The sequence below is a fragment of the Amblyomma maculatum genome, chromosome 11, assembly GCF_055883805.1.
Source record: "Amblyomma maculatum isolate TAMU_Amacu chromosome 11, ASM5588380v1, whole genome shotgun sequence".
NCBI lineage: Eukaryota > Metazoa > Arthropoda > Arachnida > Ixodida > Ixodidae > Amblyomma > Amblyomma maculatum.
In genome coordinates this window covers 24,845,960-24,868,480 of record NC_139354.1, presented here as the reverse complement: position 1 = coordinate 24,868,480, position 22,521 = coordinate 24,845,960, and the positions used below count along the sequence as shown (strand labels likewise).

The 22,521-nt window shown below is 42.8% G+C and overlaps 1 protein-coding gene across 1 annotated transcript in view; it reads right to left on the bottom strand.

Annotated features, from left to right (window-relative positions):
* Window positions 1–22,521, bottom strand: part of amon (prohormone processing protease amontillado) — a 147,326-nt gene that overhangs the window by 25,701 nt on the left and 99,104 nt on the right. The window contains exon 3 of the mRNA XM_084583373.1: window positions 6,832–6,963. Coding sequence (XP_084439499.1) covers window positions 6,832–6,963 — 132 coding nt within the window. The remainder of the gene's footprint in view (window positions 1–6,831; window positions 6,964–22,521) is intronic.

Below are 22,521 nucleotides of genomic sequence, written 5' to 3'. Positions count from 1 at the left end.
GGAAGACGGGCTGACGGCAAAGCGTTGGGGGAAAACCGCCCTCTTTTGCCGGCAACAGTGTTATTAGGGAGCCACTGAAGGGCTGGGAACCGCGGAGCTGTATGAATGCAGGCAAGACGGGTTAGGGAAGGGTGGTAGAGAAGAAGGGTGGCTAGAGATGGGGGGAAGAAACTGCGCAGCGAAGAAAGGACACAGGGCATGGTTTTGCCGCAGCGGTTTCCGTAAGCGGCTTACGTCAGCCATCGGAACGTCGTTTCGGAAGACGGTCTGCAGCGCCGCGCTGCGGCTTCGAAGGAACAGACGTGCTTCGTATATATTATTGCCGCTTCTTTTCCGTCGGCCGAGTTTTTGCTCATTGTGATTTGTATTGGCGCTATTCCTCTGTATGGGGCACTGCGGGCAAGATGTGTTTCGGCAAACAGGCTTTTGGAAATCGAGGTAGCCTTTGGCAATATTTCGAAATAAAGCGAATCGCTGGTTAAACGGTTTTATAGAAGCACACACAAAAGCACGCATTAAAAAAACAAGGCATGCTGTAGAAAAAGAGGTTGCCAAAAATAAAACTATACGCATAAATGGGCACGAAGGGCAACTTACCTTATGGGAACTGCCTCATAAAAATTATAGCGTACCCGAGCGATCCCATCGCTATACTTGAGGGAGTGGGGTAATTAGTGACGCTCTGGGAGATGATGATGATGATCGAGATACACTCTCTATAATGATGATCCAATCACTAAGTGAAAGATGAAGCCATACGAGAAAAGGGGACGAAACGATCATGACGGTAATGGCGATGACGATGCTTAATGACTTCTTCTTGCAGGCCAATGACTTTCTTCACCTCGCTGGAAATATATTGCTGCATTAGTTCCTTTTAGTGCCATTAAAATAACGCGTTGTTCCTCGCTACTTACTATCTCGCTCTCACGAATCATCCGACTTCGTTTTGCTTTACTCACTGTGTTACACAAACTAGCTACTTCCCGCGAAAAAGTTGTTAACAACGACAAGGCAGGTAAACGGACTTTCACTAAAACAGCTATGGCACTAGCGCGAAAGAATATGAACACTGAATGAAAAAAGAAAATAACAATGACACTAACGAAGTGTTCCCTTCGTGTATAATTGTTTTCGTTCTTTTTATGTTTTTTATGTTCCCACATCGCACACAACCTGATCGCTCTGAACGCAGCGAAGCGCGGCCAGCTTCGAGACTTGTTCGGAATCCCGATGAGATCGGTCCGGTGAGCCTTTCGTCCCAGAGGAAAATCCCTGATTACTTAGCAAACTCCCTTGGCAGAGTTCCTGATTGCTCTTCTGTAGCTCGCGAACCGACCCTGTTAATTTATAGAGACTGTAACAAATTGCACGGGAAACAGCGGAGAGAACGCTCACGATGACTTTTAAAGTCTTTGTAGAGTAATAAAGACACACACGTATCCTACCACACGTGACCGGTGCGATGTCATCTAGCGAAAGCCCCATCAATTCTGAGCATATACTTGTTTTGGAGGGCTGCCCTTGACGGATTAGAGAACTTCTGCAACTAGCAGAAGATCTTCAAAAAACAAAACACGAAAAAGCAACACAGAAAGCACAAATAATAAAGTTTGTCCAACTCCTTATTGAGTTGTGATATACACCTTTGCTAAGCCCCACTTTCAGGTGATATACGAAGTCAATCGAAGGCATTCCACGGGCTTCAAGTTGCTTCTTTGTTCAATGCATTCACCCCCAGTGTAATGCTTGGAGTGTAGAAGCAAAAAGAAAGTAAGGTTAAACGTTAGTCCTCACGCGAGAGAATTGATGAAAGTAATTTTACCGACATGCCCTGAAAGTTGTACTGAAAAGCGGTTTATTGCGTTTTGAAAGCTTTAGTGACTGCCGGCTAGCGCTCCTCGTGATAAGTAAGTGTATTGGAAGTTGTTAACCAGAGGCCGGTAAACGTGCTGTCATTAATGGTTAAAACATGTTGGATTAGCTAATGCTATAGACCGTTAGGAATTTAGGATATGCTACCCCTGTGGTACAAGTACTATAATTTCTACGAAGCCAAACAAACACCGGCTTTTACTGGAAAGGGGTATAACTAGAACAGATTTAATCAGATTAATGAAAGGTGAAAACTTAATGAATGACAACAATTTTCATGTTTTGCTATTTTATTGCGAAGTTAGTTAAGCCATGCATAACTTAGGGAGCTTGTACACTGGACTGTCTGGAGGCTGCTTATGTTAGAAGTTTAACTGTCCTCAACAATAACCTCGAGGTGTTTCTGAAAACGGCCAAAGTATCCTTAAAGGCTAAGACAATAAGCAACAATGTGAGAGCGTGAGATGAGCGAGAAAAAGTGAGAATTAAAAGCGGCTCAACATGGCTCCGAAAAAAGAAAATGCTTGCAATGGAGAAAGTGCCTTTGAGGCAAGCTTCTGAAAACAAGACTGACAAGCTTTAATATTTGTGAGTGTGCTGTAAATGCAACAACAACACAGTCTGAGTCCTTGAAGAGCAACCCGAGCGGTAAAGCGGCTTACAAACTCAAGACTCGATCGGAAGCATTTTATCAAACTTCCGGGTAAACACTAGACTAGCTGCGCTTTGAGGCTTGAAGTTTCAATCACAAAAGTGGGATGATTCCCGTTTTAATTGCGCTGGGTAAAGAAGATGAAAAAAGAAAAAAGCCCGGAAAGGCAACCGAAGAAGATTTCAAATAAAGTTTGTATTTTAAACTGCGCTCTAAAAAAAAAAAAAAAATACACTGCTGTTTTTTTTTTGTTTAGGTGTGTAATACACAGAAACGGATCTCAAAAAAGTAGAAGGATTATCTTGCTTACTCCTTTGTGGCAAACATAGAAATAAAAATAAATCGATAACGTAACTGACGGTTCAGAAAAACACAATTTTCTCCTTTATTTTTGTACGCCTCAAACTATTGTGCTTACAACGTATAGTCATACGTTATTCTCTTCATTTAACCAGAACACCCACTTCGTAAATCAGTAAGTGGATAAACGCTGCACATACCAGCCAATGTCAAAGAAAACGTTACGACGCAGGGGGACATTTCAGACCAGAACAACACCTGATTTACAGGAAGGCAGATGCTAAGACAGGAGTTATTGTTTCAATAAGTGCGAATTGAATAGAACACACTTTTAAGGAAGCAATGCTATTTTTCAAGGGGCTCACATAACCAGTAGATTAAAAGGTATCTCACCGCCTTTCTATTAGTCACTTAAAGAATGGCTGTTTGAGAATAAGGACAACTGAGAATAAATATCATTATTCTAAGGCACAGTTCTTGGTCGAAAGAAGATGTCTTTAATTTCATTTTACTTGGAGAAATGTTGAATAGTACTCGTATAACACTTAAACGGTTATAAAATACTGAAAAAAAGACGTTGTAAGTTCAAAGAGTGCAATGTTGATGGGCGATCCGGCTTTGCCTTTCGGTGCTCTATTAATATATATTTCCCGAGATGAACTAAATGTTTCATTACTATTCTGCCTACCCAAACTGAAAAAAGAAGGCTATCGCAAGCTATCGAACGCAAATCTAGCGCATAAATTCTAAAATACCGAGATGTGCATTTGGGAGTGTTTTAGGACATATACTCAGTGTGGTATAAAGTTACATTTACATATGAGTTCATTCAATATTTTTTTAATTGAAAATAGTTAAATACTTAAAATTTATTTACATTTCTTGTGTAATGCGTATTTATTGCTAATGTCATGCTGCACCATACATGTGCGGAATGTTGTCTATGTTACTTTTTTATTTTTTTTAATAACTGTGCACTGAACGCCGAACTGTGCTACCTGGGGCAGGAGCCTCTTTTAGGCTATGAGCGTCTCTTCTCTGCAGAGAAAGAAAAGAAAGGAGGATGAAAGAAAGAAAGAAAGAAAGAAAGAAAGAAAGAAAGAAAGAAAGAAAGAAAGAATGAAAGAAAGAAAGAAAGAAAGAAAGAAAGAAAGAAAGAAAGAAAGAAAGAAAGAAAGAAAGAAAGAAAGAAAGAAAGAAAGAAAGAAAGAAAGAAAGAAAGAAAGAAAGAAAGAAAGAAAGAAAACTTCACATTTCGAGAGCTACCGCTGAGGAACATCACGTACAGATGCGGATTTGAGGAAAATAAAGTACAAAACAACTCGTCAAGCAAAAAGAAATCATCGATGGTAATTTCGATCGGAGCTATTGAACAAAATACAATAAAGAGTATGCGTAGCCTGGTCTGCTTCAGCGCGAACCTTGTGCGTCGTCAATGGGTCGATACACACGCAACTGGACCGGCAGGATAGAGTTGTTTGTAGCAGGGCGGGACACAATATACTTGTAGCCCAGCGCGACATCGATGTTTGCACTGTTCTCATTCGCTCCCTCGCGAACTGCCGCATATTAGCCTCATTTTGCAGCACGCACGAATTCGATCTAATGCAGATTTTTCTTTAAGATCTATCGACGTAGAAAATCTGAGCGCTGCGGAAAACTAGGGCAATGCGCACTTTTTTTTTTGTAATGAGGTTTCTACCATGCGCAAAGAAACAAACACGGCGACGTGAGCGCAGCCCGATTAATTCTGAGTCGTGGTGAAATATGCATGCTTAGAGAAACGCTGACGAATATGCGTGGCAGAAGAAGCGCTCTTTGAGCCCCTGTTTTCTGGAGAATACTCTTCAAGCTCGCAATGTAGTCCGTGAAATACTTCTACGCCAGCAAACGAAGTATATTGTTTGGGTTGTTGAGATCCGCGTGTATGTTTGAGGTATCTCGTTTCAAGGTTTGGAAGGACGCGTTGTTTAGTTTCCCGTCGCTTCACTTCCGTACTGGGTGCATATGTTACAGAAAATGGACACCTCTAACTCACAAAAGTATGAAATTTCACATTAATTAATACGTTGCGATTGAAATTTAGAAATTGACTTTTGCTAAAGTTGATGCCAAAGAAGCATTCAACTCGCTGATTTTGAGAGTTCGGTCAAGAAAAAAGGTTAAAAAGGTCAAACGACTTTTCAGATAAGATTTTGTTTAAAAAGTTTCAGTAGTCTGAAGCCGATCATTAACAATCCGAGCTGGTAACTTTGCGACTGCGGTGGCGACGCGTCATAGAAGCGCGGTTACTTTCAAACGTTGTCCTTCAGGGAGACTCCGTGTTTAAAGACAACAGCGCTAAAGAGGAAAGGTCCGCTAAAAGGCATTTCAACCCTAAACAATTTATGTCAATGGCTTTCAGTTTATTGGAAATAAAATCAGTGTTGTCGCCCCATTTTTGGCGTGATCTCTCTCTCTCTCCCTCTCTCTTTTTTTGCTTCGAGATATAAAAATAATCTGCAGGATTAAATTTTATTATGTCAGACTCGATCCCATTTGCTGCCCACTGCTTGCTTACTTACAGTGCGTGGGCGATGCGCTTCTGTTTCTTGCACTGGAGTCTTATTTATTAATTTTTTAAACGTTTATACGAGCTCCCTTATCTAGTTAACACGGAGGTTAGATGTCTTGGTTCACTAAAATCTCCCTGCCAAAATGGACTCGGACATTTCTTTCGGTCTAATAGAATTCTTTCATTATAAAAATATAAATCGCTTGCTCCGGCCTAAAAAAAAAAATACCACATGCTCGTCGCCACCTTTCTGTTCAACCTCCCCCCCCCCCCTCCCGAATGAAAAAAGAAATAAGAAAAAACGTCCACGTCGCCATACTTGCACGCCTGTAAAGCGAGCTCTTCCGCATCAAGTTCATGTGTGCGGAAAAGCCATACAAGGGGAAGCATTAGGCAAAAACGAAAGATAAGAATGCGCAATAAGAAAACGTGTCGGGCTACTGCGGCATTCTAATAAAAATATACACAGGATCTGTATTTTAAAACAAAATTGTGTTAACTACAAAAACAAAAACAAACGTTAATTCAGATTCGTACTCGCGATAAAGCTCCTTCTGGTCGTTCACATTTGGGTAGGCGTTATACGTGTAACCAGTCTTGATGGAATCTAAAAATCGGATTACACTTAATCGCGGCGAATGCTCGCGGAACATAAAAAGGCACTGTAAAAATTGTACGGTTGGGATGCAGACTTGTTGGACATATGTCAGGTCAGAATAATCTTATGGTGGTTTTTAGTTTGTTCTTATAGTAAACGGTCTTATTTTCGTTTTCGCCTCATTTGACAGGTCATACTTACTTGTCCTTCTTACTTGAATGTTGAGCATTCTACCTTATTCAGAACTCATCGAGTGTCCATACTAACTTTGATGAGGTTTACTGAACACTCTGATGAAGAGAACTTGATAAAGAAGAAATACAAGGGTAAACCACCAAGTACGCCGTATTATAGTAGGATATAGCTAAATAAACAGCACACAGCAACTATGGACTATGTTGGTCCGCTATATGTGATAAATAAATATTAAATAAAATACGCGGCGTGTGTATTTCTCCGCTGAACAGCAAAGAAAACAGGCTTTGGATGTTCTGGTACTGCAAACAAGCCAGAAAAATAAAATTCCATAGCCTATGTTTTTATCTGATAGCTGGCGTTCTATTGAGGTGAGAAGAAAAGCGGAAAACATTTTTGTGACGGAGGGATTCTCTGTGGCGTTTGCTGCAGACCTGAGTTGTATGCGAATGTAGTTCATTTAACTACGTCACGTTTCGTGCTTTTGCACTAAGTGCTCTTTCAGCCCTAAAAAAATGCCTGCTAGAAGCTTTTCACCTAGCTACTACGTTTACTGAGTGTGCATGGCACGCATTATGACTTTTCATTTAACCAGGCAAGTATTCACGCTTCACAAAACCACAGGAGTCAAATTTCATGAGTGATCAGGTTGCTCACCAAGTACCACTGGTACGGAAAGTAAGGGTCCGTCGGCTCTCGCTGCAGGCGCAGGTTCTCAGGCCCCAGCTTGAGCTCCGTGTAGCCGCGCTTGACCCGCTTGAAGCCCGTTTGCTGGACGGCCGTCTCCACCTGGGTTTCAGAAAGAGGGATCGATGAAGCACAAAGTTGGGAAGAGTTACAATACCGTTGTCGGCAAACTGCAAGCATATCTTTTGTTTTTTATTTAGCTTTCACACTCTGGCCTTCATTGTTTCACCGTCTACTCGGTTCAGTACATGCGTTTTGTTTTAAATACAAACGCTCTATTTCACGAGATCTAATAGGCTCACCATTGCCTATGTTGTTGGTATGGTAGGTGCTGCCAACTCGGGCTTCGAAATTAACTTGAAAGGCTGAAATCAGAATCCAGCGGTCCAGGGTCAATAGAACCGGAGTTCGACGAGCCCCTAGGCCACATAGGCACGCCCGTAGGGCGTGGTCAAAGTGAGGTCATAGGCCGAAGGTCATACACAGGTCAAATCAAAGGTCAAAGGTCATAGCTATGTCAGTCGAAGCAACTTAGGCAACATACATCACACTCCTCCTTACGACCATGTCTACGACTGATGATGGTGAGAAGACAGCGACGTCATTGACGTCTTACATCTACCAAGAAAAAGTACTGTACACTAGTGTGGTTTCGTAAGTTATACTAGTTTTACCTACGTTAAATCTCTGCAATGGTTTCTCCGACGAGGAATTTAGCTGAGAACAAAAACAGAATAGTGCGTTCATGATTAAATACTGCAGCACGTCGCGGATTGTAGCAGTGTCGACTGAGAAAGAAGACATAATTTATTTGTAGTTGTAAGAGATTGTCGGTGTTTAGTACACGATGGGAGGCTGTAGGAGTGACAAGAAATTTTAAGTCGCTATAGGCGACACCGAGTCTTTGACAATCATTGTATATCGCAGTTGGCGCTTCCATCTATCACCGCTTTTTTTCTTTCTTCACTGTTGCTACTCGCGCACCTGTGCGCATTCGTACTTACGCCAGCATCCAAAATGCTATCCCGTACAACCTATTAGCACATACATTATATGAAATAACCTGTCAAAAATGAACTGCGCAAAACGTGGACGACAAGACTAGGAAATTCGACAAAAACAACTCGGCGCATTTTAGCAACTTTTTTTTTTTTTTTAATAATCTAGCGTTTTGCAGTGAAGAGAAGGTTTGGGCGAGATGCTGTCGAAGTAGACGGTCCTCACTTCGCACAATTTCTTTTCGTGCTAGGCCTGATATGTGTGCTTTCGGGTGCGTTTTGTTCCGGTGGCGTCGCCGTTCGTACATATCATGTTCGGAGAAATGCGTTTAGCCATATTGCCGCTACTCGACGCGAAGTTCCGTAGTTGTATTTTCGTGAGATGCTTTTGTGTGATAACTGTCAGCATTTGCTTCCTAAAATATTTTTCCAGGGAAAACATTCCATGCTGGGGAAAGAATAGCAGAATAGTTTAATTTGAAATGCGCAAAGCCTACTGCCTATTTGGTTCAAATTTGTAAATAACTGCACGCAGGCCACGCGATAGTTGTAAGGCTACTCTCGTTTGACGACCCAAGGGTACGTGCATTCGAAGGAGCAGAAAATGAGAGAAAAAAGAATCAAGTAACACCGAGAAATCGGTCTACACACTACTATGTCAGAGCACGTACTGCTAAGTGTTTGTTTGAGAAACACTACTTAGGGTTTCGTTCGCTAACGTTCAGAACCGAAAAAAAAAAAAAAGCGGTAAGTCTTCTGTGCACACAACAGCGCGCGCAGTGTCGGAAAAGGCTAAGTGGCCAAACACTGACCTCTCTAGCTGCCCAAAGAACAACCGAGGTGACCATCGACCAGCACTACACGTGCACTGTCAAGACACATACCAGGCATCAAGGTGTTTACACACTAGGTACAACCATATTTACATATCTGTTATCACATATTTTAGTGCGCGTATCCTCTTCTTGAGTGGCGAATTCTTTCGCATTGTTCCTAAAATTGATATTTGGGAACACAGCGCGGAACAGGACACAACACAAGAGAACGAAGGTAGACAGGACGGAGCGCTGAACTGACAACTTTTATTTCAAAAGAAAGAAGGTGACCCGTATTTAAGTGGTGCCTATCAGAACACGTGATCAATTCAAGGAACAAAACACTGCTAAAAAACCTTTCTTGAAGAAAAAATTGGCCAAAGACAACAAAAATGTTAGGAGGGATAAGCTCCGATAAATAATTTCTGCTATATGAAAGTTATCTCCAGTGCTGATAACCAGAAAAAAGAGATGAACATTTAAAAGCAAAAAAAACACAACAATGTTTCTACAAACAAGAATGTGAACATGGCACTAACCGCATTGAAAAGAGGTAAACAGGTAATTTTGAAGGCTAGAAATAAAAACATTGACAGGACTATGAGCATGACGATAACAGGATAAAAAGGATAAAATAAAAGTTGTCAGTTCAGCGCTCCGTCCTGTCTACCTTCGTTCTCTTGTGTTGTGTCCTGTTCCGCGCTGTGTTCCCAAATATGGATTTGAACCAACTAGCCCAACAGCAAGTGTTTCCTAAAATTGGCTACAGGCAAAAAATAATCACTTTAAAAGCCAATTTCGTCGCTCTAATGGATGAACTGAAATTTTTCTGCAAGTTTGCTACGCCGGTAGGACACTACAAGTGTTATGGAATTTTCCGAAAGCGAGCACACACCTCACGCAACCGATTGCCATACCAGGCTCTCAGTGCAACATGCTTATCCACATTAGTAGCAACTAAACCAGACATGCTTTCGAAATGTATTGTTAAGGTTGTGACGTCACTGCTTTTCCGTTGAGTACTCAGCGTCGATAGGAGACCCGAGGGAGTAGCGGTCGCTTTCACGAGACGATGTCGTCACAGTTTCAAACGGGAGCCCGCAAACCACTCCGGCTCGATTAATGGTTAAAAAGGGAAGCTGTTTGTTTCGCGCGTAATTACCGGTAATCCCTTTTCTGTGACGTCAAGCAGGCGTCGGCTTACCACTGCATGGGCTGCGCCTAAGTGTGTAGGATGTAGGTGCTTCAGTGAGAGCGCAGTAAGCAATCAGCTAAGAGGGGCAGTATTTTTTGAAGAAACAGTGGAGGTTGAGACACTTCTTGGAAGCAACGTCTGTAGTGATTAGGGTCTCTTAAGCTTAGTCTAACAACACTGTTCTGCGGCATATATTTGTTATTTACAACGCCTACGCTTTGGCACACACTTGCGCACAAACATGCGCGCGTGCTAGTATAGGGCAATACGTTATGTGAGGTTTGGCGCTCTAAAGCTGCACATACGGGTTATGATAGACATCACATTAAAGAGCGTCTCATTAATTACGGCCACCTGGGATCTGTAGCGTTTTCTGAAAAGGCAACTAGAACACGCGCATGGTTTTGCCTTTCACAAAATGCGACTGGCATGACCGAGATCAGGCGGTGCGTTCTCGTATACAACAACGTAACAAGCTAAGCACTGTACTACCATGAGGGGTACTAGTAAAATAAAAATAGATAGCGGAAAGAACACTCGTGTATTTGATAATTCGAGGTATTTAACACAGAGCCTTTATAAAAAAAAAATACAATAGCCAGGAGACGCCGCTTTTGAGTTAGGTTACCTGTTCAGGCTTATCTCTTCTTAATACAAGCTTATAAATAAGTACCTATTGACGCCTACGCCAAGAACTAGGAACCTTGGTACAAAGTGTTAAAAAGTGCTTCACTACATGATCAGCTTCGGGCTGTCCAGGAGGCCCGCGCGGCGGCGGAGAGCTTCGGGCTCTCTGTGCCGACGTGGGAGCTGCCCTCTACACCTGGCGCCTAGCCAAGTATCCTTCAGGACCCCTACTGTGGGAAATAAAGTTTTACCAAACCAAACCAAACCAATCACCAATCTCATCGTGCATTCCTTTACTATTTGAACTACTAACCTAATTCTCTTTTTTGAAGACAAGAAAACATTGCAAATTTGCACATCAAGCGCTGACAAATGGCCATACAGTCCGAGAGGAACAGCATTTTTTGTGTGCTTACATTTCCAGCACTTAATGAAATCTCTTTTGAACCTCAAAGCAATTTGTTCCCTCCGCGTTCTACAAGGGCCACGTTTTAATCGAAGAGCACAGCTCTCTTTGTTCCCATTATCGTTCCGAGTTAAATTAAACACGCGCCTAATCGCAATATCCCGAATTAATCCTAGACCAAGCTTGCGCACCCGCCGGCTTCGGCGCATAAGGGCGATGCCGGGGCCCGTTAAGCGCCTCGTAAAAATCTCGCCGGACGCGCCTGGCAGGGAACCCGCGAGGCGGCTAATTTAGCTTGCATTAAAGCTCACCGCGGGTGCGCGCGTGGGCACCTTTTCCTTTCTTCCCCAAGCCAAGTGAAAGTGCTTTCTTCGCCCTTCCCTTTTTCCCCACTTGCCGTTGTAGACTCGTCGACAAATTAAATTTCGCCCTCGTCTGTGGTTTTCATCCTAGGAGGTAGAGATGTACCGTCGGGCGCTCGATAATGCATAAAAAATAAATTGAGAAAGCCAAGCGAAGACGCGAATGAAACTTGCAGCGATTTTCTTCGCGCCGGTGCTTTCAAAGGGCGTGTCAGGAAGCCTGCTGTTACCCCCTTGCGGCGTTGGGGGAGAGACTGCTGTAAGATAGTCATGATGTCGGCGAGGGGTTGAAATACGAGGCCTCGACAAGCTTGGGAACTAGGGGCCAATCTAACGAACGTCAACGCCTCTTTTCTGTTCCTTATTTTTTACTTTTTCTCCCTTCTCTTCTTTGTTTATTTCTTGATTTTACTCCTCGTTTACCACCAATTCATTGCTACATTGCTTATCTTCTTCTTCCTGTTAAGTTCCAGAACTTAGAAGGAGGCACGTAGATGAATGTACGTAATGAAGTCACATAAAAAAGAAGGCACATAGAAGAAATAATGAAGCCCTTCATTATTTTTTCCTCTATGTACCTTCATTTATTAAATTTCTTGCGCTTTATTGCATTTTTTCTTGTTCCTTGTCTTGTTTTCTTTGCCATTTATTTTCGTGATTTTCTTCCAGCAGGAGTTCTTTAATTCTTTCTGTTTTTCTTTCCGCGTACATTATTTCCTTTTCAGTTTTGTTTCCTCAGCCATTTTCCTTTAATAATTTCGTTTCTTTCTTTCTTTCTTTCTCTCTTCTTTCTTTCTTTCTTTCTTTCTTTCTTTCTTTCTTTCTTTCTTTCTTTCTTTCTTTCTTTCTTTCTTTCTTTCTTCCTTTCTTTCTTTCTTTCTTTCTTTCTTTCTTTCTTTCTTTCCTTCTTTCTTTCTTTCTTTCTTTCTTTCTTTCTTTCTTTCTTTCTTTCTTTCTTTCTTTCTTTCTTTCTTTCTTTCTTTCTTTCTTTCTTCGCTTACATTATTTTTCTCAGTTTTTCTACCCGCGTTCATTATTTCATTTCTAGTTTTGTTGTCCCCGCCTTTTTCGTTCATTATTTCATTTCTAGTTTTGTTGTACCCGCCTTTTTTCTTTCATGCTTTCGTTGCTTCCTGTCTTCTTTCTACGCTTACTTTCTTTTTTCTCTCATTCCTCGTCCTTCTTCTTGGCGCACTCTGACATTTCCCTACCACGAGTCAATCTCAAGCCTCCCTCAGCCCCTAGGGTACAGGCGCGTCCGGCTCTAATGACTGCTGCCACCCCGGGAGAAAGGAGTAGAGGGTCGCAAGCTTCGATGTGTCGCCTGAGCCGAATTCGGAACCGGAGGGCTTACACAGCTTGGCCGATGGGATTAACGTCGCTGCCGAGGCAGACGGCGTAGACAGAAGGCGGCGGCAACGGCTTGGCGAATTTCCGGCCGCGATAAGGCGGAAAGGCGCCCGAATTAGTCCCGAGACGTCTTTATAATTTATTCTGCTCTTCTTCAAGATCCTCTTATCTTATCTTGCCTTACCCGTGGCAGCTCTATTAGAGCAGCCGTCGGGTGCTGCATGAAAATAGGTCGGATTAACACTGGCTCGGCCCAGGGGCTCTTTCGTGTAATCGGATTTTTAGTGCTTTCGATCGATGCCGTTTTTGAAGCCGGAGGTAAAAATTCTTGCTAATGGCTCTAAGAAGAACGAATATGAGCAATGCGTGTGCATGGCTTGTCATTTAAGGTCTTTACTAATTATGTGGGTAGAGCTTATCCAATCAACCTTCAAAGCGATTTCCTATTTGTTGTATATTATTGTATTCGATGTTATATACATAATGATTCGAACACAATTTTTTATGGCATTTATGTTTTGTGTCTATGTCTACATCGCGATATTGGATCAAGTCCCAATCGAAATGCTATAGATTGAAGGACTCTGGCTATACACAACTTTACGATAGAATATTGTGTACTTTTTCCCAGTAATGCTAGCCTTTTTACCAGTTATGTAGCATCTTTTTACAGGTCTGTATGATTTCTTTAGTACTATTCTGTCGTCTAGTTGTTTGGTAATTTCTGTGGTAGCTTCACAAATTTATTTCAGTACAGAAAACTTTTCTGTCGCTAAAGATCCGCGGCCAACAACCGCACAAAAATTAGGCTCAGAAAACTGAAGAAGTTGTGTGGTTTTGACTGTGATGTGAAGAAAAAAGGAGATAAAAAGAGTTGAAAAAAAAAAAAAAAAGAACTGCAGAGCTGGAGCTAAACCACAAACGTATGAAATGTATAGTATTAATAAAACGAAAGAACACCTTGTGCATGTGTGTCCAATATGTTTACGCATTTACGGTTATGTACAAGATGGAATGAGAGAGAAATAAATGAAGATTGAGGCCTGATCTCTGGAGGTTAAAGTTTGGTTTACTACATGCTCTTACGTGCGTCAAGTCAAGGGACCTGTTAGTTGGAAGAAGTGGCACCTGCGTACCTCTATAGCATTTGCCCCCAATAATACGTGATCGCGTGCGTTCCTTCTTTGTGATTTAATCTATTTTTCATGCTCCATTTTCTTTAGCCTGTCACCTCTTTATTCCTCTTACGAAAGATAGACGGGGGGGGGGGGGGGAGGCACTGATTCGCATTCTAGAAGTCTTAAAGAGGTCTGGATACAGCTTACACAAACTTGGGGCAGTGGGGTAGGATGCATGGTCGACTTAGCGGTGCTCTGTCGAGAGATATTCGAAGAACACTACCTGTGTCACAAGAAAAACAGCGCTGCGCTTATAATTAATCCAGGTTTGAAGTAAATAATGCATGTCGGAGGATATACATGGCGCAATACATTCATCACAGGAAAAAACAGCGCTGCGCCGCGGATAACTTAGTGTCGCATTTCAGGAAACTAGAAGCAAATGCTATGACTGAGGATGTGGAACGTGAGTTTAATAGTCTATCGATGTACAAAATTGAAAGAAAACAGTAAGAAGGAAAGCGCGTCCAAAATTCGCATTAGAAATTCATGCGACCACAAAGACGCTTTTACGTGCCTAAGGATCCGGTAGCTTAAAGGTGTCATAAACTGCGCCACTGCTCTTATCATAAAAACGATGAACTGGGGCCTGTCATCCTTGAAGCTATCAATCTTTTGATTGATAAGTTTAAGTTCCAGCGAATGCGCATGTCGGATGAGATTATGCAACAAGATGCACGCAGTAAAATAAAGAGCATACACGTTTCGATCAGCCATTCCTTTTGTATTTTATTTTCCGGAAGCAGCATGCTTCTTCCATAAAGTGTCTGCATTTTAGAATGAATCATGAGGACGCTAAAAAAACAACAACAAGAAAATAGAAGCCTCATGTAAAACAAACAAGAGTGAGTAAAAGAAAAACTCCCATGAAACTCCCCTCGAAACTGGCTGCCGCTCGTCTTTCACTCCCTCGAGGATAATGTAACAACGCTGCAAATTTATGCGCGAACGAAACGGGAGCCCGGATGGAACTAGAAAAAAAAAGCGATGCGACGATACCCTCGGCGATGCGTCATAATTCTGAGTTTGCTGCCGCCATATATCGCGAGAGTGGTTAAGTTATCGCAGTTATGGTATTAAAGATTAAACGCATCGCTGCCGAGACGCCAGAAGAAAGGGGGCCCCTCAATCTTCTTGAAATACTATCGGCGCGAGTTGTATGACGTCAGTCACCATCTCCCCCTTGACATTTCGTCAGCGAACTAAGTGATCCCTTTTTTTTCTGAAATAAAGCTGCTCTTTTTGTTTGATGTTTCTTTATGTGATGGAGCTTTGCCGAAGCCGGGCTAAACTGTGATACGTGCTCTGAGTACAAGTGTTTCTAAGCGAAGGTCGCCTTTTATAATGCAATCCGCGTGCTCTGAGCCATCTTTTCTTTTAACGAGATTACACTAGCGCCGTTTTCAGAGCATAGAAGAAATTTCTGGAGCCATGCTTTTAATGCCTAATGGTCTTGTTTACTCAGAGGGCTAATTAAAGTCCTAAAATTTGTGACGGCAAATTGGTGATAAGAAATAAACAATGACGTTTGCAAAAAAAAGTGGCACGTGAAGCCAAAGGAGCGGTGACAGCTGCTCCGAAAATTAGCAGGTGGAAACAGCATATAGAAACAGGCAAGGCTAAAAAGATGTTATTTAGGCAAAAATCTCTTGAGGCAAAGAGACATTTCTTTTTGTGTTGGTCATATATCTGCCAAGCTGCAGGAGTAAGTAAGGCAGAAAGCTATCAAGTTGACATGCACGATCATGACTTGCACAAATATTACACACATATAAACACGTTGCCTCAACGAAATGTAGGCAGGAATAAATGGGTTTTCAAGAAAGATGCCTCATTTAGTCAGACAGCCTATCTACTCCTCTAGATGAACGAAGAATAAAGAAATATAAATAAATGTTTAGCGCGCGACGTAACCATTACATTGTAAAATGAAAATGTATTAGTGAATTCAGCCCATAACTTCTGCAGCTGCGAATTCGCGAATTTCGCTACAAAACAGAAGCCATTTACACTACAGAATGTAGCACTCTAAAATGTTAAATTATATCGCTAAGCCTCGCAGCTTGGCAAATAAATCTCAGACACAATTTTTACCGACGCACTTCAAAGAGGGAAACGAGTTAGGAGATGGATTTCAAACTCAAATTTTCCCATCTAATTATACGTTTGTAGCCCGAAACACAAGTTAGAGGGATGTAATTTTTAATTTTGAGAATAAATAGACTGAAGTGCTGAAGCTTCCTACGCCCCTTTGACTAAGTTGAAAAGAAATTCACGCGCTTGCTTCGTTTACATTTCTCGTTTAAGTGCCAAATACGCCACCCAGACCCTTCCCACCCACCAGACCCACTTCCCCTCCCCTCCCACACTTTGTCACCCTGATCCTTCAACCCTCATCAGGAGGCTCTCCGCCAGGCAGACATCTCCTGTTGCCATTAAAATATATATCAATATATATCTCTCTCTTCCCTTTAAGCACCCCGCCGGGGTGGCGCAGTGGTTACGGCGCTCGACTACTGTTCTCAAGGACGCGGGATCGAATCCCGGCCTCGGCGGCAGCTTTTCGTTGGAGTCGAAAAGCAAGGCGCCCGTGTGCTGTGCGTTGTCAGTGCACGTTAAAGCACCCCAAATGGTCGAAATTTCCGGAGTCCTCCACTACGGCGTCTCTCATAGCCTGAGTTGCTTTGGGACGTTAAACCCCCACAAACCAAACCAAACCTTCCCTTTAAGCGACGCTTTCTAGCCAAATTGCATTTCTCCTCATAAAGTTCCTTTACTCTTCCGTAATTTTACGTCTAAAAGCTTGTTTATTATCTTAATGTACAATGTTTCGAGCTCTGCCACATATCATAGACAGTTTCGAGTGCAACTGTATTTCATTCTTTGGCGCTATCCTGGGCTCTTTGTAAAGTATTGTGTCCTTTTGTGTTTCAAAGGAAATGTCTTGATTATGAGCTGCTGCGTATAGCTCTTAATATGCCCTTCTCTCGCGCTTACGGCGTGACAAGCGTTCGATTTCCGGAGAGGGCCATCTTTCGGGGCTGTTGCTCTGCGCTAACTGCATTCGCTTACGAAGCTTTGTCGTTTTGCTTATTGCCCGTGAACCTGCCTGGCATAACGTTTTGTGAGCTCTACAGGCCGTTTTATCGAGGTAAGACCACACACGTCTCTACTATTGCTAGACGCGATATGTTAGAGCCTGTTCTATATCTCAAGACCTCAGCAGAGCGAAGTCCAATCGCGCTGTTCTTCAATCAGCGTCGTGTAGGTTGCAGGAAGATGTCCTGTTGAGTACTGTTTCATTACTGGTACCATTAGGCGGCAGAAAATCTGCTGGCAACGTCACCATAACAGAAAAATGGTTGTCAGACGACACGTAACACTTAAGATGCAGTGAATAAAACACATAAAGTGTAACTATGAGGTCAAAATATGTCCTAAATGTCATTTTAGAACGTGATAATGCAAATTAATTGCGCGCCAATCAAGTGATAAAATCGAATCCTCGACTCCTGCATCCTGAGTCAGAGGCGCCATCTCTAGGTCCATTCATTCGACTTCGTTAAAGGGCGGCATTACGTGAGTGTGTGTGTGTTTTTTTAGTTCTAAATGTATATTATTAGTGAGTGGTTCTAGTTAGTCTCAGCAGTTATAATCCGCATGTCCTGATTTCTTGCGGGCCAGTTAGCAGATTTGATGAGGAAATCGCAGTAGTTGCGGTAAACTAACGTAAGCTAGATCGAATGTTTCAAACATTTCGAGCTACTTTGCGTTGACACCGAAGTTTGAGTAAGTGCCCACGCTCTTTCAATATGAGTGACATATTTTATTTTTTCTTGCCGAGTCCTCTTCCAACTGCCAATTTTTACTATGGCCGAGTTAAACAGTCCTGCACATTTCTTCCACGTCAGTACATAAATAACAAAAATAAACGACAGAAAGATGCAGAAATGATGTAAGAATAAAACGAAAATAAACAGAAAAAATAGGGTTATACAGAACATTTAGGAACAGGAGAAGGAAAAAGAAAATGAAGATGAAAAGAATAGACGCAGGGAAGAGAAAATAGCGGAACAGAATGAAAGAACACTGTGCAGTTTAGCACTGCTTTACCAGAGAGACGAACGTAGAGGGTTGGTGAGAAAATTTCCAAGAAACAGGGTCTGCTTTCAAGCATTGCTCTCGGGTACCTAAGGCCTCCATAAGATTTTCAATGTCCTAATGGGTGAGACGCTCTATCTCCTACTCTCTACGCAGCTTTAGAATGTTTTTGGGGGGGCCGTAAGTTCTCTTCTACATGTCTTAAAAGCAGGCTTTGCGGTCTAGGTTGGAGATTGGCTTTGCAAACGACCTGGTAAAACTCCGGTCCCTTTACATTGCAGGGCCTGCCACCGATTGTTCGCATGCCACATGTGACGTGCTAAGATCACGTGACACATAAACAAAACAGCGCCTAAGAAAATGGAGTGAGAAAGTAAATTAAATAAAACACTTAACCAGTGCATAAAGAACGAAAACCCAAAGCCATGCTCAGCGGCGGTGAGCGATGCGCGATTACTGCGTTTTTAGGCATACATTTATTTGGCGCTGGTCAGGGCATTCGGTTCTCTAAGTGCTCATCTGTCCGGCGCCGGCCAATTGGGACCCGCGACGAGATATACTGCCCTCCCCTCCCTTCCCCTGCACTCCTGCCTAGAAAGAAGCCTCGCGTATTCCCAGTCGTCGAACGAATAGGAGAGGGTGGCGGAAAGGGCTCAGTCCAGAGGGAAGGTTAGATGAGAAACTTCAGAACCAGACGGGCAGGCAGAAGGAGGCTAGCCTAGCGCATTGTGTCTTCGACGCTTCGAAGCCAATGCCGTTACCAAATTCCCCAAGGCGTACTTCGCGGCGGATCAATTGTTAAGCAGGCGCAGGCATAGCGCGCGCGCTCCCCACGGCGCCTAGCCTTGCGCGCCACCGGCGTCTTTCCTCTACAAGCTCGCTCAATTCTCCTTCGCTCATCTAGCACTGCCTTGAAGCATAAAAGCTCTGGCGGGTGGTTCCACATAACAGCCTTGTTTACCGGCTCAGCACGAGCCCCGCGTAGTAAAGGGGGCTTGAGACCAAAGTGAAGCCCCACCCAATCTTCTCTAGGCCGGAGGAGAAGACCGACGTGGGTCGAACACGTTGTGTTTGCGCGCGTATTTGTGTGTGATTACGTGGCCTAACAAAGCTTAGTGTTTCTATCGCAGGGAGTGCCTTCGCTTGCATCGGCACGAGTACAAGTACCTGTTTTTGTAAAGGTTGGCGCGAGGTCCCGGTAGGGGTTGCACTACGTGCATGTGGGTCATGAAGGAGACGTTCAGGGTTGGTAATATGGCCAGCCTCTGCCAAGGGAAGTTTGCGCACAGGCTTTGCAGGCGGCCTCGTAATGACGCGGGTGTTACGTTCACGCCGCCCGACTCGTTAATAATGAACGGTCGGCTTCGGCGCTTTTCCCGCGTAGAGGTTTAGCTCGTAAGCATGGGGTGCTATCGCTGGGTGGGAAAGTGTGGCGGAGCGGGTTACCGTACGTCGTTTGGTGTCGTCCGCACACCTGTGCGTTCGATAAAACTCCCCATCCCGTATATTAATGAGACCGGGACGGAAAGGAACGTTTTTTTTTTCTTCTGTTTAACCAATGCCTGTTCGAAACAGATTGCACACAGTGGAAATGTAGGGTGCTTTGCGTGTTTTCTTTCCGCTCGTTAGGTTTGTGGCTTTCCGTATTTCGGATCTCTTTGATCGATCAAACAAGGAAACAAGTGAACAAACAATCAAACAAAGTATTTAAAGTATTTAACTAATAAACTCAATAATGACTAATAAGTTGGCAGCAGGAGGATTAAGTTTTTAGAAAGCAGGTTGTTATTGCCCACTGGACAACCGATATTTAAAGACATTAACTAAATAGCTAATAAATCAAGTGTAGTCAAGTAGTTACCATATGAAAATAAGTATGTATCGTCAGCCTATATACCTGGACAATTAAACGAATAAATAACCTAACAACCTATCAATCAGCACACAAAACAATTGAGTTGGTCAATAAAGGGTGATAGTACATTACTTTGAAGCTAGACGCAATACAAAACTGGCTAAAAAATTATGCGGCCAAATTTCTCCCATGCTGACACCGGTGTTTTAGGACAATTGTAGCAAGGGGTTAAGATTTGCCTTCGGACATCTGAATATCTCCTTCATAGATAAACGTATCATTATACGCGTGGTATTGAATTGATTTCTTAACCAAAGTGAGCCCAAGCACCTCACAGGTGAACCTGCCCCCGACCACACATTTACTGAGGTAAAATAAACTACCCACAATCACAGGATAATTGGAAGGGTATGAGAGATGCCTTTATCCTGCAGTGGGTGCCGTCAGGCTGCTGCTGCTGCTGTTGCTGATGCTGATGATGATGACAGAAAACAGCTCGGCTTTGTAGGTTTGCTTTTGAATAAAACACCGCTTTGTTCGTAAATATTATATCATCTTCATCGTCATCATCGTCTTCTTATCTTAAATAACTCTGTGCTATATCGTGCATGAAAATGCTTCTCTTCTACTGACCTCCTTCAATTAACCATATGTCTTGCTTCAGTTGCAATCCTTGCCTGCAAACTGCCCAATCTCATCTGCCCGCATGAACCTCTGCTGCCCTATGCAATGTTTTCGGTCTCCTAAGATCAAGTCCGTTAACATGGGGGAGGAATCCATTTTTTTATTCAGTGCGTATTGTATGCCCCTCACACGACCATTCTGTTTCGTCTTAGCTGTGACTACACTTTGCGTGTGGTATTGGTACCGAGTAGAAACAAACAAACAAACAAACAAACAAACAAACAAACAAACAAACAAACAAACAAACAAACAAACAAACAAACAAACAAACAAACAAACAAACAAACAAACAAACAAACAAACAAACAAACAAACAAACAAACAAACAAACAAACAAACAAACAAACAAACAAACAAACAAACAAACAAACAAACAAACAAACAAACAAACAAACAAACAAACAAACAAACAAACAAACAAACAAACAAACAAACAAACAAACAAGCAAACAAACAAAGAATTTCTGTACTAGGAGCCTCACGGCACGGCGGGCAAGTAATCATTTTACGGCACAGGCAAAAAGTGGAAAAACAATGAAAGAAACATATTTTATTAAACGGTATTTTGTAGTTCATTACGGGCGCTGGTATAAACTATGCAAAGCGTAATGTCGAGGGAAAATATTCCTTTTTAGCAACGCGCAGTCACTATGATGGAAGAACACTGATCTCGAGAAGTTAACGATTGACGAGCGCATCCAATGCCGGTAAATAAAAATCGATAAATAGATTTTAAGTTGGTTGCAATCTATTGGGTTAATTGGAAAAGGAAGATATTAAGGTGGAACGCTGAAGTCTTGCGGGCTTCAGGAAGAAAATATCAAATATGATATGAGAATATGAGAAATGAATGAACCCAGTGCCACAACCAGCTCAAGCAACGTTTCACTATATAACAGTACCTAGACCAAGGTGTACTCCAACCTGAGGGCGTGGTCTGTCACGACTCCGTTTCGGATTCATTTTAAAATGACAACATTGAAGGCCCCGTATTAAGAAATTGGTGGGCTTCACTAGACTGTGTGGTATGTCCGGGTTGAAAAGCGCTACCGACTGGGATGAGATCAAAGTCCAGCCATTCAGGACTCTTGTATCCAGAGTCAGACACAGGCGGCACAAACCATCGGCTTAATATTGGCACTACTCTGGCAACGCAACGTACTGGTCCCTATGTTGGGCTGGGCATAGCCAACTGAGTACCAATATTGGGCACCTGGTTTGTGTTGCCTGAGAGGCCACGCAGGGGCGTTTATACGGCTTGGTTAAAGCGAGGATTATATATCTATGCCGGGTGAGTGTCATATAATGTAGTAATCTGCGATTGTGTGCTGGTGAATACTTTTGGTTTAATAGAGGTACAAATTAAGGGATCGCCGATTAATCTAGGACCAAAGTGCATGTATGCGAAAGAGGATATGCGAGGAGAGCCGGTGAGCGAGAACCATTGATGCCATCGTGTCATACCCTTACATCCGAAGCCTAGGTGTCCTCCCAATTATTTATCCTTATAGCTACTGATCAGTGAAACCTTCCGAATGCAACCGGTGCATAACAGCGCTTGTTTAGCTGTCATTCTCGACTTCAGCATTCGCAAATGCCAATGGTAGAAGACAAACAAAAACAAAGTGTATGGGAGAGACAATCGCTACAAGGCATTATTCAAGAATGACTTTGTTTTCATGACCCCAAAGAAGGCACTGTGTCCAATGTACATTTTCCTGTAAATTGCATTATACGCTAGACGGCCACGTATTTACCTGGTAACCAATTGCTTACTATTTGTTTCACTTAAAGATCAGGCTTACGCGAGACTAAAGAAACCGGCAGTCACGGATGCAGTTGGCTGAGGACGGATCGTTCTGTACCTGCTGTGCGTGACTGGAGGGTGTTTGGGCCTGGTCAATACGGACACACAAGGGCTATCACCGCGAGGTCTAGTATTTGGTCGTGTTCTGAATACAACTGCTCAGAGTGGCCGTGTGTGTGTCTTCTGGGTCATGTCTTTACTACATATCGATGAACGGCACGCGACGATTCGCAAGAGTGGCGACTTCAGCAGAGAGGGAAAGTGGCTCGCTGGAATGTGCAA